Source organism: Dermacentor albipictus, chromosome 7, assembly GCF_038994185.2.
Source record: "Dermacentor albipictus isolate Rhodes 1998 colony chromosome 7, USDA_Dalb.pri_finalv2, whole genome shotgun sequence".
Classification (NCBI taxonomy): domain Eukaryota; kingdom Metazoa; phylum Arthropoda; class Arachnida; order Ixodida; family Ixodidae; genus Dermacentor; species Dermacentor albipictus.
This window is the reverse complement of record NC_091827.1, coordinates 101,052,256-101,072,209: the sequence shown is the minus strand read 5'-3', so window position 1 is coordinate 101,072,209 and position 19,954 is coordinate 101,052,256. Positions and strand designations below refer to the sequence as shown.

The following is a 19,954-nucleotide window of genomic DNA, read 5'->3' as shown; positions in this document are numbered from 1 at the left end:
GTGCGGCACATTGCAAACTGAGCGAAATGTGGCACGACAGCCTGGCTAGTCGGGAGATCTCGAGAGGAAGTGCGTGGATGACACGTGGGCGCAATTCTCTGCAACCGCCGCAGGCAACCACCGCTCATGCAGCGCTTTGTTTCTATAGACCGTTTTATTGAGGGCGCCGCCGTTTTGCGATCACAGCGCCGTCTATCGTCCGGCGCCATGATGGTATGTGGGACCGCGCTGGAGAGTGCACGCGAACGTCCTCTTGATGACGAGTGGCAAGTTTTCGCGCTTTTCCGAGAGGTGTCAACAAGTTGTTTGGATTGCGAAAGTTCATAGCGTGTCGTCAGTAAGCTTTTAGATTCGATACAGCCGCAATATCGGACGGCGACGGGCCTAGAAGCACTCCCGCGGGTCTGCCCATCATCGAAAGAGGAGGATAGTTAAGTCTCAACACTGTCGATACCTAATATGAAAATGTAATGCGTTATTATTGTACATCTAGCCTTGAATTATATTAAGGTATAACTCAGGCAACAGAAATCCGAGAGGTTTCCATGTGTCATGCGGTGTACCGCACCAGGGTACATATCAATCCGGGTAACTGCGAAGCTCCAAGGAAACGCGTTTTGCTATCTTTCGTGCTCCTAAAATTTTCGCGGTGCGACTTTCTAAACATTGATTACCTGGCACCCGGGCATAAAGCTTTAAAAAATAAAGAACTTTAAAACAACTAGATCGAAAGTGCTGTTAGCACGCTTTAAGTGATCTTATTATAGTGGCGCCGAATATGTCGCGATCAACCAGACGCACGTGACGTGTTAAAGGTGACGCGCTCTTAGGTCTCCAATGGTGTCTGTGCGTGCAAGAGCACCTTGCCTACTCGATAAAGCTGACAAAGGAACTACTCTTTGCAACAGCAATTTTATTTTCTGCACTAAAACAGCGCGCGATTAGCGGTGCCGACAGCTTGCCCGGGAGGTTTGGAAGCATGGGAAGGCCAATGTGAACTAGGGACGGCCCGAACATGGTATAGGCACGGCTTTGGTTAGGGAATGGAAAAGAACGCCTATCATTTCTTAGTCGGCGCGTACTGTTTTCATAACACGTCCTCAGTGAACTTCAACCAGAACGTTGGTTACCAAGCATGATAACCTTTGAACTGGTTTGAACAGAATAAATTTAACCTGCGTGCACGAAGAAATAGTTAACTTCATTTATTCACAATAGTTCATTGATTGCGAGAAAGCGTTTTAGTCGGTCGAAACCTCGTCACTCATGCTGACGTTACGGAATCAGGGTGTAGACGAGCCGTACGTAAAATACTGAACGATGTCTATAGTGGCTCCACAGCCACCGTAGTCCTCCATAAATAAAGCAACAAAACCCCAATAAAGAAGGGCGTCGGGCAGGGAGATACGATCTCTCCAATGTTATTCACAGCGTGTTTGCGGGAGGTATTCAGAGACTTGGATTGGGAAGAATCGGAAATAAGAGTTAATCAAGAATACCTTAGTAACTTGCGACTCGCTGATGATATTGCCTTGCTTAGTAACTCAGGGAACCGATTGCAATGCATGCTCATTGACCTGGACAGGCACAGGAGAAGGGTGAGTCTAAAAATTAATCTGCAGAAAACTAAAGTAATGTTTAACAGTCTAGAACAGCAGTTTACGATGGTAGGGAGGCACAGCAAGTGGTAAGGAAATACATCAACTTAGGGCAGGTACTGACCGCTGATCCGGATTATGAAATTGAAATAATCAGAAGAATAAGAATGGGCTGGGGTGCGTTTGGCAGGCATACTCAAATCATGAACAGCAGGTCGCCACTATCCCTCAAGAGAAAAGTATGTAACAGCTATGTCTTACCAGTATTTACGTATGGGGCAGAAACCTGGAGGCTTACGAAAAGGGTTCTACTTAAATTAAGGACGACGCAACGAGCTATGGAAAGAAGAATGATGGGTGTAACGATAAGGGATAAGAAGAGAGCTGATTGGGTGAGGGAATAAACGCGAGTTAATGACATCTTAGTTGAAATCAAGAAAAAGAAATGGGCGTGGGCAGGACATGTAATGAGGAGGGAAGATAACCGGTGGTCATTAAGGGTTACGGAATGGATTCCAAGGGAAGGGAAACGTAGCAGGGGGCGGCAGAAAGTTAGGTGGGCGAATGAGATAAGGAAGTTTTCAGGGACAACATGGCCACAATTAGCACGTGACTGGGGTAGTTAGATATGGGAGAGGCCTTTGCCCTGCAGTGGCCATAGCCAGGCTGATGATGATGATAATTCACAATAGTTGACCAACTCGAATACGAAACTTTCTTTCATATAGCAGTTTGATCATGCGTGCTGAATTCCGAGTTCGTCGATGAGCGCTCACTGGAAACAAAACACTCGGAACATGCAGGCGATGGCATAAATAATTAAATTATAAGATTTTACGTGCGAAAACCACGATCTGATTATGAGGCACATCGTAGTGGGAGACTGGGAATTTAGACTCCCTGAGGTCCTTTAACGTGCACCTAAATCTAAGTACACGGGTGTTTTCGCATTTCGCCCCCATCAACATGCTGCCGCCGTGGCCGCGACATCGCGCTTAGTAGCCCAGCACCATAGCCACTAAGTAAGCACGGCGGTTGCGATGGCATCAAGCCCTTTCTTTTAATGCTGGCGGCAATACAAAGCGCACGCTTCTCTGCTATCGCAACGGTGGTGTCCACGAGTCGCCACGGCTGAAGATGCACTTCACGCTTGTTTCCGAAAGTTATGTTTGCGGCCGAATATAGCAGAGTGGTAGCCTGTCGACCTTGAGTCATATGACATGGCATAAACCTGAGTTAGAACACGTTAGAATCGCACTAATTGGCAATTAAACCGCTACTATTGCAAGCTGCCGCTGGGAGAAAACGGAATCCGCACATACCAGTGTGAGGAGGAGAGCTGCACAGCGCGCTAGTTCGAGAATACGTTCCTCCTCGCCGGTAAAAAGATGTATTCAGACGACTCGTGCGACTCTAGCGCCATCTCGCAGCCATCCCCCAAAGCCGCTCGTGGGCGGCACTACGCTTCTCAAGTTTTCGTCGTATCCTCCTCCGCTTTCCGCCTCATAGTTCAGCTGCACCCTCCTCCTCGCGTTCTCTTCTCTCTCGCCGCTTTTTCCATCCGCCGTTGTGCTCCGCCGTCGCTGTCATCTTTCGCTGTGCTCGTTCGCTCGGTTACGTGGATAGCATGTCTCGGGTACGAGCTTCAGCTGAGCTCTAAATAGAACCAGAAAGGTTAACTTCGCGCATAGCGTTCGCCGCATGCGCTTACCGGTAAAGACTACGGTTGCATAAGCTGTGTTTGCCAGGAAGCGGAAACTATTGGCGGCGAGGAGTTACGGAGTCGCCATCTATCGGAAGCACCTCGCTGGCTTAGTATGAGGGACCACGTGCCGCGCTCCTCATAGGTTTTGCTGTCAACGTTCACTGAAAACACCACGCGCAAGCTCTCCCGGACATTTCTGTAAGTACTTTCGAAACGAGAGAAGTTTCTTACCGTCTAAATAATAATCTTGGGCAAACTGAAAGCACCCAATCGGTTACAGACGCTATCTCTTTACCGAATACGTACAGTGAACGCCACTGCGCGCGGTCGCTAGATGGAGTCTCCCGAACCGGCTGCTTGCGTGAAAGGTAGGTAAACGCTGAGAGCAAGCTATGTGAAATATGTTCTTATAGTGTTTGTATAACTAAATGGAGTGTAATAGAACGAAGCCTCAATGCAGCGATTGCGCAGATTCGCAGCGACCGAGTGCGCGTCTGCATGCTTGTCCGCGCACTGTTTCGCTTTCTCCGCGCGCGCGTTTTCGCACCGTGCCATGAGCTTTAGGCCGCAGAATATGAGCATTTGACAGTATACGAGCAACCATTGTTGCGTGGGCGCTATCAGAGCTGTTCAAAAATAATTTCATTGTAGAGACTTCGACGCCTACGGGGACTGTGATGTGCCGTCGCGACGATTCAATCTTTTTTTTTCTTCTAAATTCTTTGATCTTTCAATACTATTTCTCAAGTTGCGTCGCACTGCATGTTTATCGGTGCTCTCAGCGTGCAATTTCCCTCTGCTGCTTTTTTGTAATCCAGTGCATTAATTCATAACACAAGCATGAGCATATGCCATGCTTTTTTAAAATGTGCTTCTTACCGCTGCCTTTCCACTCCTCTGAACTTGCCAGTATCTATAGCATCGACAAGTTCATACACCAAACCGTCATGACATTAGTCGGGCAGCGGACTCGGGCGAGCGTCTCAGTGCGCGTTTTCAGAACATCGCAGACCGGGCGCCGTAGCAGAAATCTTCCTCGCGTCTGTGCTTGCTGCATACCTGAGTTGCAGCCGATGACTGTTTGCCGGTTTTATGTTTCGCGAGCCAAGCTTCACGCAGCTTCTTGTCCTGCGGCTACGTGTGAATAAGGCTGACAACGGCCACCGTTACGTGCGTCCGGCCCTGCGGCACCGAGCAGTAGCCTACCATGTTGCGCGCCTTCAAAGGGAGCCACTACCTATTGTAGTGCTTTCAAGCGTTGTAAAAGAGACACTCGAAGCGGGAAAATTTCGCCACCAAATGAGGACAGCAGCGTTCGAGGGAATTTAAACTCGTTTTCAGCTCCCTTCGGCGCGCCCGAAGCAGCCGACGCGGCCGCTATGTCCACGTGATCCCTCCTAGCACGTCACGCCGACGGTGGCGCCAGCTTTTCCAGTGGTGGAGCTCGAGGCCAATAGCATACGAAGCAGGGAGCGACTCAGACTTTTATATACAAAAGAAGAACCCACCCAGCCACTAATTTCATTGGCGTTTTGATAGCGCTAGGGAAAGGCCACGCATAGTTAGGACTCCCGAAGAGCTGCGTGAACACGGTGAGTGGCAACGGGAGCAGCAACGTCAATATGCACAACGTGTTCGTGCTTATGCTAGGTAGGACGCAGCGGTTCTTGCCCAAATAAGCCACACACTGTTATGGTGTCTCAAGGGCAGCGCATATGCGATGAACGACGAAAGGGACAGCAACGTTATTATGCGCAAAGGCGTCGTGCTCAGGCTCGGCAGGACCCTGGTAAAGGCTCCGTGACACTGGTCTACCGGATCAGGGATACCACAGCTTCGCTGGCTAACCACCTTAACTCACTTGATTGGAGTGCAATATTTTTTCTCACTCAGGGAGGCTTTACCGAGCAATACTGATCCCAAACACAGCGACTACGAAAGTAACTCGCCTAGAAAAATTTTGCCCCAGCCGCTAGGGTAACCTATGCAGAATATAGGACCCGAAAGGCAAATATTAGGTTGTTTAGTCAGTCTAGCGTAAACTCTACCCTGCTGGTCGCGGAGAAAGCCAGATACTTGACGCTAACTATCTTTTAGCGCAGAACATAGCGACTTTGTCGAAACCGGAACTGCCTTGTAGGAAGCTGTACGTTTAGGGTGTCCTTTTTCTGCTTCGCGGATTCACTCCATCTGATAATAATCGCTCACTTGTCGTAGTTGAGCACCGTCTCCAGCTTGTGGGCGATAGTCAGTAATGTGCAGCGCGTAAAGTGACGTTGCAGCGTGCGCTGAACGAGCCTGTCCGTGTCGCCATCCATGTGTGACGTGGCCTCGTCCATTAGTAGCACACGGGGACGCCGAAGAAGAGCTCTTGCGAGGCACACCAACTGCCTCTGGCCAGCACTGCAAAAGTTTGTTTTAAGGAAGAGTATGAGGGCATCGTTCAAACATGGCGGGTAAATGCATGCGGCAACGGAAGTTTAAAAGAGTATTGACGGGAAAGTCGTGCCCGATTTTCTAGCGTTCTTAGGTACCTGTGAGCTCTGTAATTAGGGCGTGAAATCTTAATTATTGAGCAGGCTGCAAATAATTACAGCAGCTCTTACGCAACCCGCTGAATACGCGTGCCAAGCGCAGCGCAGTCTTGGGCGACGAAAGTGAGACTATCTATTCTCGTCACCGAAAGCGAAGCTGTTGGTCACGTGGTTTTACAAACCCCTTAAGTACGCTTCAGTCTACCCAGTGCGATGTTTGAACGCCATACAGTGCGATGATAGTGTCACCGAAGGGTGTCCAACTGGACCTTCCGATTCTGCGTTTCTCTTGGAAACCCAGCGGGACATTGTCTCCTCTGTTATGACGCCTACGGCTTTCGGCAGCACGGTCATATTGCCTGCCTACGAGACCACCACAACAGGTTTCGACGACGTGAATAGTCTCATACAGTTCCAGAGCTGCACTGCTATATATGTACGCTATCGAGGGATCACGTGAAAAGGTACTCAGTTGCGCTCTCGAGGAATTGAGGCTTCATAGCGTAGTTACGGGATGACCGGTATTCAACACTGCCATGAAATCAAGACAAAAAAGTTTCTGTCATTACTCCTCAAGGACTTGGCATCGAAAGCTTCTCTTTGCGTTACTGGTTACTTAAAGAATGGCGAAACAAAGGAGAGGAAGGGCATGGCTGTACCATAATTATATAGTTTTATTCCTCGTGCAAAACACAGCGGTGTGAGATGAACTCACCTACAGATGATGTGGCATGAAGAATGCTTCACTGCCTGAACTCATACGGAGACTGGTTATAAACAGCGTCGAAATAGCGCAGGTTTCGTTTAGACAATTGAAAGTGTAAAAATCATGCTTGAACCTTAAAAGTGAACAGCACCGAGAAACCCGAGGCGTTTTCGTTACGCAAAGCACCACCCGCCCACGAGTAAGCGGTAGCCATGAGAAACATAGCTAACCGCCATATTTATGTTCACTTTATGGTTACTAACGAAGATACAACTGCGTTGTTTTTAAGCTTGGTGGTGGCATTATGACACTACCGGAGTAAGAACGGCGACGCTGCGGGAGCCTTACTCGCCAAGTATATGGCTATTGTACTCTCAAGGTGCAACCTTTACGGGGCTGAGCTTGCAATAGATACATGTACGTCCTGTGCACAAATAATTCACCTAGCCAGTGATGGCCCATGACCGCGATGATCGTCTCGTCATCGCTGTGACGGCTATCACGAGTGGCGGGTATCTTTACGCTTGCTCTACACGTAGCACCATGCATAGGACCAGCCTTGCAGCACTGCAGCTCGAAAGCAGCCTTCAGAAACCGGCCGGGTACAGCGGAGAGAGTTCTCTGGATTCGAAGGCCGTAATGCGAACGCGACACATAGCAGCCTCAAACACATGTACAGTCGACCAAAAAAGTTTACGGACCAAGAGACCAGACAAAAAGCGGAATATCTCCGCAGCCTCCAAATGCAGCCGGGTGTTCCCATTTCCAGCCTTTACTGGTATATGCGAACAACATTGTGATGTACGGTTTTACTGGCTACTTTTAAAGGCTGCTCGCATATTTAGCATTTTCTGAGACCCCTTGGTCCGTAAACTTTTTTGGTTGACTGTACCTACGGTCTCCGGGCACTCACAGGCTTTTATATTTTCCTTTCTCGTTTCGTGAAACTTGATGCAAAATTTGAGCTTAGCTTCCTTTGCCTACCATGACAACTAACATGACAGGCGAAGGGCTCACATAGGTCGAGAGGGTCATGACCGGGGTAGAGCCAGCAGAGCTCAAGCTCACAGGAGAATAAAATCTCAAAGTAAACCACCGGGTGAAGAGGGCTGCGCCGGTATCTCTGAGTGGTCCGGTAGCGGCAGGGATCACAAAGGAGAGGCAAGGATGAAGAGGATGGTGCATAAGTGGTCGTGGCATTGTGTACCTGTTGCCGCTGACCTCAGCACACCGTTGCGAGGTGCGTTCGCCGCTGAAGGCCGCTGCGTAACTCAAGTCGACATACCCTGTTTCGTCTTGCCGGCTCACTACGTCATCGAAGAAGTGCCACAATGCATGGGATCAATACGATGTTAAAGTGTATGATAGGAGTATGTGTCCTTCGCAAAGGAAACGAACAAAGAAGGATTCGCAGGTGCGCAGCCATTCATTCTTAAAAAATTTACACCGTTTGGGGCTTATCTTGTTCCACAACAGTAATCGTCATCTGTCTTACCCTCTAACGCTGGGAGCCCGGTTCTTTCAAGTCACGGCTTGCGCGTTATCAGCGTCACACAGCATCCCCGACAGAAAAGTACCGAGTGCCGAGTTTTCAAGAAAGGAAACGCGGGCAAAGCAGATGACGATTATTGTTGTGGGACAAATAAAAACCCCAAAAGGTGCAACCATTTTACGAGTGTTATCATGTCAACGTCGTCATGCTGTAGTGATTCCGATGTCGTTATCCTGTTAAACAATGCTGTCATCGTTGTCACGCCATCACTACCTCAGTCATCGTTACACCGTCATCATCATGGTCAAATGTCTCCTACTAAATATGTCAATAATAATTAATTCCGCCACCACCAAACACCGTTATCGACGTCAGTTGTATGCATGCCAAATGTTGCTAGTGAGTCATATTGTTTTATGCGGTCTTGAGAAAATACTCTCTTAGTTTGGCAATCATACGGAATAGTTTAGGCAAATTTTTATTGCTACTGGCATTCTTGAGATGTCTGCGCCCCTAACAGTTGACGCGCCAACTTGGGTCACTGGGTAGTCCATGGTAAATTGGGCAGAGTATTTGGGATGCTCTATTGTAAGAACCAGGGACCGCATTCACAAAAAGTTCTTATACAAAAAAGCCTATTCTAGCCAATCTTGTTGCTCGACATATCATTATCGAATGCGACCGTCCAATGGCGAAGAGCACTTACGAACAAAAAGCTTTGTGAATTCGACCACAGGTTCGAAACTGTCGGACCAACTTGAGTTACTCAATGCGTGACTTTCAGCCCTTCAATGCGTCTCTTTCACTGCAATCTCGGTGACTGAGTAAGTGCCACTTGATATGTTTACTCTTCAGAGCATCTTGAAAATGCTAACGTGGGTCGCGACTGAGTATGTGCCATTGGGTATGTGCCGTTCTTCAATGAGCCTCTTTGATGCCAACTTGGAACACGAAGTATGGGCCACTGGGTATTTCCCACTTTTGCGGCCAACTTGGAAAAGGTCTTCCCCACCACCGTTTGCCGACCTGTTCGTGAGTTTGGGCAAGCTTGTCTTCCTCGCTTCCTCTTGTCTCGTGTGCGAGAGGGGATTAACCATATTTTAACTGACTGTAGTGCTCTGTTCCTTCTACAGCTTCTTTTTTTTCCGTTCCAGAAACCGTGACTGTCGGCCTCTGTTTCCGGCCAGGGCTCGCCTTGATCGGCTAGTCGCCCCTATGAATAGGTGCCTCTGGAGTGTTTCCTTTGGAAAAGAGTGAATACCTCGCCCGTGGCGCTCGTTCCCACAGATGGTGCATCCATTCGGTTGTCTGAATCAGAAAGTTTCCAGGAGGAGCTGCGTGCTATAACGGAACATATCATCGACATCTTGTAGGTGAGGTGTTTTGGTAAGACTCACGTTCTATGTAAGTCGTCTAATGTTCACTGCATCGATTATTTGCTTAACTGAACGCTATTTGCTTCGTACTTTCATGCCTCCTTACTTCGCATGCATGAAGGGCATTGTTCGTGGGATACCCACCAATATCACTCCTGAGGCTTTGTTGAAGATGCTTTCTTCGGCTGGTGTTGCTTTATATACAGATGCAATAGCTCAGTGGGTGATAGCCGAGTTCCAACTGAGAGTGTTATCATATCGTTCGCCGGTTTAACGCGCCCATCTGAGATGAAGGAATGGCCGCACTTGTTCCGCGTGAAAACGTTGACACCTAGACCACTGCAGCGCCGAATATGCTGGAGATATGGACACAATGCCAATGCCTTCATATCTTCAATGAGATGCCGTAACTGTGGCGGTTCTCACTTTGCATCAGCTTGCGACGTAGATGCACCAAAGTGTTGCTTGTACGAAGGAACACATAGTGCTACGGATAATAAATCACCTGCGTGAGGGCATGAGCTTCAGATACTTGAGATTGCGGAGAAACGCCGCTGTTGCCTTGCGGAAGCAGTATGAGAGATTTAAGTGCGTGATATCGGTTACGCATCCGCTGCACCCGTAAGTCAATATCTCGCGAATCCACAGTTTCGGCCGCAGTAGCCGCAGCATTTGACAAGGCAATGCCAATAGTTATGGAGCGTCTCTACAGCACGCTTGCCGAAGGTATTATTGAGATAATAATGGCCAAATTCAATAGCCTCCTACATTCGCACTGTTCGGCTGCTGCCCCCAAATTAACTGGTATTTCTGTTCAACATTCAAATGAAACAAATTTTGAAAGTAAGACAGGAATTCAGTATGATACTTCTATGTGTTCTCCGCTATCTGCGACAGTGGCATCTAGCCACTCGTTTGGACACATAAGGCTTTGAATGATTACCAATAGACGTAACAATTCCGCACTGTCTCCTACTGATTCTCTGAAATCTAACGCGAGAAAAGGAAAAAAACCTGTGAACACAGCGAGCAGGATGCGTTGCGTTCTGCCGTGGAATCATCCATACTAGGATCACCATTGCATAAGTAAACGTTCTTTAATTAGATGGCCGCTCTATATGCTCCGCTTACGTTGGCCTACTTTATCTATTTCACAACCTCATTCCATGTTATTTTACTTCAAGAATCATGGCTTTCATCACATGAGCGATTTAAAAAAAATTAAGCTATGGGGTTTTATGTACCAAAACCATTTCTAATTATGAGGCACGCCGTAGTGAACTCGGGAAATTTCGGCCACCTGGGGTCCTTTAACGTGCACTTAAATTTAAGTACACAGGTGTTTTCGCATTTCGCATCAGCGATTTACTATTAATAGTTTTCGAACGTTTCCTTTAGATCGCCCTTGTAGAGGCGGAGGGGTGTTAGCATTAGTCTCATCAACAATGTATCATAAGGTAACTGGTTCTTTTGGACATTTCTTTTGGACATAAGTGTTGAGACTGCAAACTTTTAGGATTAGATTTTTGACTGCCTAGTACCACACCGTTTACAGTGGTTAATGCGTACTTCCCGAACAGAGTCGAGTGCACTGAACACCCGGACTCATTATACCGAGCTTGTTCAAATGTTATGTGAGGGGATTTTATTCCTCACCGCACTTCTTGAACAAAGAAGAATGAAAACGAATGTTTGAGAAAAAGGGTTGTGGAATTGGGTGAGTGATAACAACGTTCAGTGTCACAATTCAGGTTGAATTACTTTTCTGCGTTTCAGTTCAAGGCTTCGAATTTTCAGTTCAGGTTTCAGTTCAGGTTTCAGTTCAAGGCATCGAATTAATTGTGCTGCTTCATTGTGCGTATTTTGCTCATCTGCGAAGATTGCACTTTTTCTCACGGCTTTTTGATTGCTATCTCTTGTATGCGGAACACAGAGAAATACAAATATTTCGCGTCTTTTGCGATCACCTTTTGTCGCACTTTGGTACCGTGTCTGCCAAAATAGTAAAGCACTTAGCAGACACTGCTATCAGATTTTCAAGCAAAGTAAAAATCCCAATTTAGCCCACTATAAAGCGTGGTGTAGGACGGAACGTCATGCTTGAAGGCATAATTTCGGAAAACGAAGATTTCATCCTTAGGAATAAACAGATCATCTGAGCTTGGCTTAAATGGCTTATCCTTATGGTACATCTGTTCGAACTAGCCATTCTTCTGGTCAGGTGCAAATCACGAGTAAGCATTAGTTCAGTGAAGTGCAACTACATGAGGACAAACTGTTAAACCTTGTTCTGTTAGCTCCAGAGCGCATTAATGGTTGAGGCAGCCCAATTAGCTTCCAAATAGATTAATACCACACCATTCTGACTCTGTCTTGCCTTAGAGTTTATTACCTTTAACAATACACACAGTTTCGCAAAATATAAACTTTCTGAGTTTAGCTTTTCGATCAAACTCTCATAATTGGCGTATATCTTTTTTTGAGCAGTTCCAGCCACATTGCCAGCTTCACTGTAATTGCATATACAAGTGTCCAGAGCATCATGAGTGTCCTACGAGTGGCGTACTGTTTAGCCTGTTTTCATTATATAAGTATAAATCCCACCTATGTCGAACTAAGCAAATTGCGGACCAATATAGAAAATTTGCGTGTGAATTAAATTTGTGGGGTTCGAATGCAGCTTCTTGCAAAACAATTTGGAGGATGTGCTCCGAAATGTCTCATTACCGTTATCAGCTACTCTTTGCAATGCATAGAAAGAACTCTGCGTTACACAGTCTTTCCATGAGAGAAAAATGGGGGCATCATAAATGAGTTTATGATGACAAAAGTTTGACGTTACTGGCCTAATTAGAAGGGTTACAAATGTGTATTGCATCCTCGTTTTTTTTCTCCCTATTTCATTGCGGTATAGTACGTTCGCCCCGTGTTCTCGGTGCACTAAACGATGCGTCTTGTTTTGTTTGGTGAATGTAAAGGCCAGGCCATAAGAGATCTGAAAGCGAAGTTCGATGTGGGTGGGTTTATTGCGGCTTTTGCAATCAATCCTTTATGCAAGCGTCCTAGAGCTTTCGGAGACTACTTACAAATGGTCCGAAATTCAGTAGTGTGCCCTGACAACACTACAAACATCATCAAGTTGCAATTTTAAAAATTTTTCAAAATCTTTGCGAAATTATTGCGCGAAGTGAAATGTATGTGGGTTAAACATAACCTTTTAAAAAATTTCCTAATGATGCCTCGAAAGCGTTATACGAACTTTTTGGACTGTTTTCCACTGGTCCCAACGGACCTCTACGTTACAAAGTTCATATCTGGCGAAAATAAGGGGGAGGTTCTTAGTCATGTGTAATTAAATTACGTCACCTGCAAGAAAGTGCGTAATCAAACGCTTAAAAGCATACGTGATTGACTTTTACAAGCAGAGCAGAATTCTTCAGCAGCCATTTAATAACAACAATGGCCCCCAATACAAAACTTATCAACAATATGTGGACTACTACTGAAAATATTTGCGTGAAATTGCATGCGTGCCAATCAAGCACAGCCTTCGCAAAAAAAATGTGATAACGTGTATTTCTAAATGTGGTTTCTACGGGGTTAGCTACATGGTCAGCTACGTTTTCTAATGCCCAGAGAGAATTCTGCATTGCACAATCTTGATATTTAGCAGAAATGAGGGGCATCTTAAGAGCAATGTTCCCGTAGATTTAATTGTTAGCTACTTCATTAGGAGCGTTACAAAAAACTCATTAATTATCGTTATATAATATGTATGTATGTATGTATGTATGTATGTATGTATGTATGTATGTATGTATGTATGTATGTATGTATGTATGTATGTATGTATGTATGTATGTATGTATGTATGTATGTATGTATGTATTTGCACGCGTGATACGACTTTCGGCCACTGTACTCGCTGAAGCAAACGTAGCAATGTGTTTCTCAAAGAGTGAGGTAATGGATAATGTGTAAGCGAAGTTTTAAGTGGGTGAGTTTCTTGTAGCTATTGGAATAAGTTGTGCTTGCAAGTGCTCCGAAACGTTGAGTGTTTTACGAAGGCGCACAATTGAGGCCGTTTCTCTGGCAGGAAATGAATGAAACCGCGAATAAAGTTGGTGAAAATAAAAATAGGGCTATGTCGAATGTTTAGGCGAAGTCGTTGCGTGAGAAATAAATACTGCCATTGCTAAAAATTTGAGCAACTGCTCCAAAATATCATAGTTCAGTTATCAGACATACTTCTCAATAACTCGAGGTAACTCTATCTTACGCCAAGTTTATCATTATTGGACATGAGGGTTATGTTCAGTGCAATGTGTGACGAAACTTTGCATGATCCTGATCAGATTAGAAGCGTTGCAAGTAATTAGTTAAGTCCGTAATTACGAGTTTCGAGAGTCGTACGAGTTTCGTACTAGATTTATACAACGTTCTCGATAAACTCGCTCAACCTCGATAACAAGGCACATCGTTTATATCTATTTAAAAAAAGAGGCAGGCTGCAGGTTTTGTGGAAACATTGTCAATATGTCGGGATAAATTACAGGGTTCTGCAGTAAATAACATATACAGGGGATCTGGAGCGTTTTGACTGTTCTTTAAGAAGAACGCACACCTTAAAATGCGGCTGTATGTGAACTGTACATTCCAACAAGATTACATCGTGTGAAAATGGGAGGAATATTACGGTCAGTATTGTCGCCAATTAGAATGTGTGTGGATGAATTATTCCATCGGTAAAATTTGTTTACCAAGTTATATTCTGGTAGGTTTAAAGCGTACCAGTCATATAGGGGCCATGTTTTAAATTGTGTATTTTATCTAAGTACAGGCAACTAAGTTATTAATGTAACTGCTCGAAAGAAACAGCTTTGCTGGAAGTTAGGTTATGATTCGGTGAGGTCGCACAGGTTTGCTATTTTAAATAAGAACATGCATTTAGATATGTAATCTCTGGCTAACGGATGTGCGATGTCAGAAGGTTCACGAGACCGTTACATATGTTTTGTTTACCTATATTTATATATCTTTAGTCGGTATATCCCTCTGAACACCTAGCTGAGATCATTGTTCAATGGAAGTACTACACTTGAAATAGGCCTGGTGAGGCAAATTGAGCTTTTTCATTTTCTTAACATTGCCAGTTTATCCACTGCTTGTCCAGTTTGAACTGAGTAAGCCGAGGCAAACCAGTTAAAATGAAAGAGCTGCTGGTAGAGAAAATCATTTCTTCAGGAGAAAAAGCTTGATGTGACACACTCCTAATGAAAAATAACTAGCGTTTATTCTAATATAGGTGCCTACCGAGCGCGCCCATTCGTTTGCTAGGAATGGAAAAACCTTAGGCGATAATTATAAACTCTCCGCGAACTTAATAAACGTCAAATAGGCTCTGTGTCATGTAACACTAGGTAAATGTGCCAAATGTAAACAAATTATTTAGTTTTGATTTTTATTTAACACTGGTAGCTATATCAGAGCCCGTTGCAAGCAAGCACGCGGTATAGCTTGCCCAATCAGGTTTCGCAAACCACCCGCAATCACTCACCTACGTTATTACGTAATACTGATTTCACTTTATATCAAGACAGCATGTATTTCAGATGTCTAGCATATATTACGCGATCACAGCGCAGACCTAAGGTCAACAACTCGCTTTTTTGTCTTGTAATATTGAGAGCCCAGCCGCCTCATTCCGTTTTTTTTTTCATCCTACCCTAAAACGTTTACAACGCGGGGTTGGTGTAAGCGAGAATCGTAATAAATGTTTTGGCACAATACCTGAGGTTTTGTCCGCCATCGCCTACGTACATCATTAAATTGTCCGAGTGACACGAAACAAACTTGGCCAAATGTACTTGGTGCAACGCCAGCCATATTTCCTGGTAGGAATGGCTGCGAGTGGGGTCCAAAACATCCCGTAGTGTACCCTGCATCAAACATGGGTCCTGAAGTAGAAAGAAAGTAAACATAAAAGTCATCACTAGCTCAGTATATTTTTCAAATCACAATGGCAAGGCTGTTTCTCCGCCATTTGCACAGGCAGTCAGCAATTTTGCAATCTTACTACGGCTGCAGCAAACATAGGCCTGAACGCAGCTCGTGTCAGTGACACCGTATTTCACATAGCTCGTTCGATTTCAGATGCAGCGGCAGCCTTCCTAGGGGAGGTTGGGGGGGGGGGGCAAAATTAAAAAAACGCTGGTGTACCTTCACGTTGTGTGCACGCTAAAGAACGCCAGATGGTCCACATAAATCCTGAATCACTCACTCTGTCTTGCCTCATAATCAAATGGTGGTTTTAGGGCGGAAAACACTAGAGTTCAGTTTACTTTATTGTCACTCTGTAATTCTTTTTATGGGGGAGAATATGTTGAAGGAGGAAGAAGCCCCTGGTAATATTGATTTTTGCGAGCAGTAAGGACATAGCAGCAAGAATTAGGCTTCTTCTTTGCTACAGGGATTTAAAATCGTCTTTCTTTTTTTTTGTTACATGCTTGGTATTTTTCGGTGAGTTTGTGCCGTATAAACTCCATCTCCTTAAAGGGACTGACAACAGGCCAGAATGTTCTGCGAGACGTTGATGGAAATGAAATTACCATGATTTATAGTGATAGAATCTAGCACGCCGTTCGTGGTTTAAGTAGGAATGAAAATTTCAAATTCTCAAAGTCTCAAGAACCAATAAGTGGCTAGGCTTGGCGGTGAAATCTTGGTACTTCGCATGAATCACTGAGATTCCTGTACGTAAGTCGGCTGTAATTGAGTACAACAATATTATTGCTTGAAATCGCAGTTCGCATATTATTAGAGACATGTGATTTATCCTATGTTTCGGAAATCAGAAGCTCACGCACGGTTACGGCAACGTGCTGCACAGCAGATTACGTGAAAAAATTTCGTTTCGTTTTCGAGCTGATTGGTTTCGTTTTGACTGGTTAAATGCCAAAGCAGTTGGACAGCAAACCAACCACAATACATGTAACTATTATTGCAGAAATACTTTAAGACTTCTTAAAACATGAATCTCAAGAATATCGCTAGATAAACAGAACACTTGTTCACAGTTGCGGCCGCACTTGTCAGCCTCCCACTGTTGCCGGTGATAATCGCTATCACGCTCGCCTTACACCCTTTTCAGCATGCTTCCATTGGGCGACTACGTCCTTACGGCAGACAGAAAAATTATAAAAAATTTTCCACGGTGGTTTCCGCGTTACTACTTCATGATTAGACACTCTGACTGGTAATCTTCAAATTAAGCATTAAAAGAACAGGTAGCATCAAATTTAGTTGTAAGCCCCTTTGAGCAAGAATCTACTGTCGCCACTTAGTACCTGCCACAACAGATCTATGTATATATTTTAGTGTAGCAATGAGTTGGCTACAGGTACAGCTAGTACTATCATGTAACAACCATCCTTTTTTTTTGCAACATACAGGAACATTCGCCACGCATTTCTTGCCTGCGGGATCACGGTGACGACAGAGCGCAGCTTCTGCAGAGGAACCGACGCGATGTTGACGCCGTCAATGCGCACGCTTCCCTGCGTTGGCTTCAGGACCCGAAGGACAGCCATGAATAGCGATGACTTTCCGGCACCGGTGCGGCCTACAATTGCAACCTGCAAAGTTATTGAGCATAATTTGCTTAGCGTAGGCAGCTATCACTGATTCACTTCATCACTTCCAAAGCTATGTGATGCTAGCTATTACCACCTAATGATTTTCCGTTCAATACTTCTGCTGAAGAAAATCATTACTCAGTGCCATCCCAGCCAATTTCTACAGCCCGCATTTTCATCCTTCTGCGCTGGGGCCCCTTAGGTACTCAAAAAATAAACGAGTATGCGAAAGTGCAAACACACTAGCTTCAGTATCCCAGCGACTCCATCCTGAGGAGCTTAAAACACCATCCATCTGAAGAGCGTCCGCGAACTCACGCATATTTGCAAATGAAGACCAAGTGGCGCACTTCGCCTCTAGCATAAACCCCTGTAACAGCGAGACAATGTTAGCTGCAAATTCACATTCGTACTGTGTGCACTGCGGCGCCCTTCTCAGTACGATACAAGTAGATTATAAACCAACCAGATCATTAGTGCATGGTAAATTACCGGCAAGTTTTCGATGAACCGGAAGATTTCTTTTGTACACTTTCAGTGTACAAGTTACCGGTATGATGTCACTGAATAAAGTCATCCTATAGCATTGAACACGCATATCAGCATTTTGGGGTCAATACATAAGGCAGTCAGGCTCACACAGACTCAGATTTGAAAACTCGATGTGATCACTCAATTGCTATGGGTTCTGGTGCTGAGCTCGAGGTTGCGATTTCCAATTCCAGATGCGGTGGACGAATTGGACGAATTGAAAAAAAAAACGCTCATGTACCTACACTCAGGTGCACGTTAAAAAAAAAAAGCCAGGTAGCCAATTTAATCCGGAGGTCTCCACCACATCGTGCAGTTTCGGGAAACAAAACCCCTAAATTTCATTCATTTAGTCGCAGTCAAAGCGAGTTTGGCACTTTCGGCCACAAGTGGTGACATCCTCACGTCCCATCACAGTCACAAAAACTCGCGTTCACAAAAACAACTGCTCGCACTCGTATGTAGTACATTCGTTCAGGCGCCAACGTCTCGGGATCTCCGACGACCCCTCCACTGGGAACTCTGACTTGTGCCTGAGAAATGACCGAATCTATACACGATTGCACGGCCACGTAGCGTACAACTAGCTGCGATTGCTGAAAAATTTCTAGCGCTTCTACGCGGCTTGCTGTGCTATTGTGAGCGCAGTGCGTGTGCTCTGCCACTAGCTGGTAATCGTTCTTACAAATATGAGCCGGTGGCAGGCATCTTGAGCGAAAGAGTAGCGCCAGGATCATAGCGGCCAACATGCCTCTCATTTAGCATTTTTACACCGTTGGCTGCTTCTTCGAATGCCGTTCGCATTATAATTTCGGGCTTCCTTGCTTTCGCGTACGGATTGCCTATCGTTCACAAGTTTCGCCACTGAAAACACTCATGATTACTTTATTGAATTAGGTGTCCTACAACCGAATTAAAAACGCACTGAGAGGGGTCACAGTTGTAAGCTCCGGCTCATTCTTCACGTACAACCAAACACCCGGTATTCGAGCATTTTCACTTCATCCCCCATTAGAATTCCGTTTAAACGAACGAATCCCCCGTCCCATGGTAAGCTGCAAAATTCTATCTCAGACAGCGAGATAGGGGCTCATCGACTTGTTCTAGTGCCTCAAACAACCGGATCTAATTACTACCAGGCTTTTGACCTTCAGATGTATTGGACGTATGCATTGCTTAGCTGTTCCTGTTCCTTAACCGTTCCTGTGTGCCTTGCGATGCAAGGCACACTGGAACGACTCAGAAACTTTATAGGAGGATTTCCCAGCCGTCTTACATACATTGGAGGACGCTTAAGCTTCGCCTTTTGAGAGTGGAACGCAGCAGCATTGAAATAACCCTGACTGCTTGTCACACTTCCCGGCAACCGCGGCTTTATTGCGGACGCGCGGAGGCGAGCGCCATCTGGATGGCGCTGTTGCAAGGAAGCGAGTGGGTGGCGCCTTTATATTATTGGTATAAACGCTGCAAAATGGGTTTGTGTTTGAGTTTTTGCGTAAACTATGTTTTCTGGTATATTCAAATGACAATCCGACGCCATCATGTCTGTAGGTTGTGCCTATGTCGTACTGTACGGTTTTTCTTACGCATTTTACTTTGAGGAATTCAACTAGTTCAGTAACGCCTCTGCACCACGCGGAAGGTCTGCGTGGTTGTGGTTCGGAATGATTTTTCACGAAACGACGTCTGACGCCGACACAAGATCTCTTGCGACATTTTGCGACACCATTTTTTTCTTATTTTAACACTATCATGTTAAAATAACACGAATGCTCTCGGATAAAAGTGGGCGCACTATTTTGCCCTTACGCTTTAATTGATCAGAGCAATATATCACGCACTTAATTATTGCTCAATTAATGGCTAAACCCGGCTCTTTTTTTTTTTAAATTCCACCTAAAGGGCACAACGCGCTTGCCAGAATGAGCGTGAACGACATATGTCTGGGCCGTGTGCTTAGCATGTTTTACTATTAAACATACATCGCGAGGTGCCGCGTGTTCCAATTCAAGCAAAAAAAATATAAATGATGGGGTATTGCGTGCCGAAACCACGATATGATTATGAGGCATGCCGTAGTGGGGGACTCTGGAAATTTGGAGTACCTGGGGTCCTTTCATCATCGTCATCAGTCCGGTTACGCCCACTGCAGGGCAAAGGCCTCTCCCACACTTCTCCAACTACCCCGGTCATGTACTAATTATGGCCATGTCGTCCCTGCAAACGTCTTAATCTCATCCGCCCACCTAACCTTCAGCCGCATGTCTTCTTTTGGAATTCAGTCCGTATCCCTTAATGACCATTGCTTATCTTCCCTCTTCATTAAATGTCCTGCCCATGCCCCATTTCTTTTTCTTGATTTCAACTAAGCTGTCTTT

The 19,954-nt window shown here is 45.3% G+C and overlaps 1 protein-coding gene across 1 annotated transcript in view; it reads right to left on the bottom strand.

Moving 5' to 3' along the window:
* Window positions 1–19,954, bottom strand: part of LOC135917237 (uncharacterized) — a 70,810-nt gene that overhangs the window by 4,491 nt on the left and 46,365 nt on the right. The window contains exons 9-11 of the mRNA XM_065450774.1: window positions 16,887–17,045; window positions 15,202–15,368; window positions 5,512–5,706 (exon numbers count right to left, since the gene is read on the bottom strand). Of these exons, the coding sequence (XP_065306846.1) occupies window positions 5,512–5,706; window positions 15,202–15,368; window positions 16,887–17,045 (521 nt within the window). The remainder of the gene's footprint in view (window positions 1–5,511; window positions 5,707–15,201; window positions 15,369–16,886; window positions 17,046–19,954) is intronic.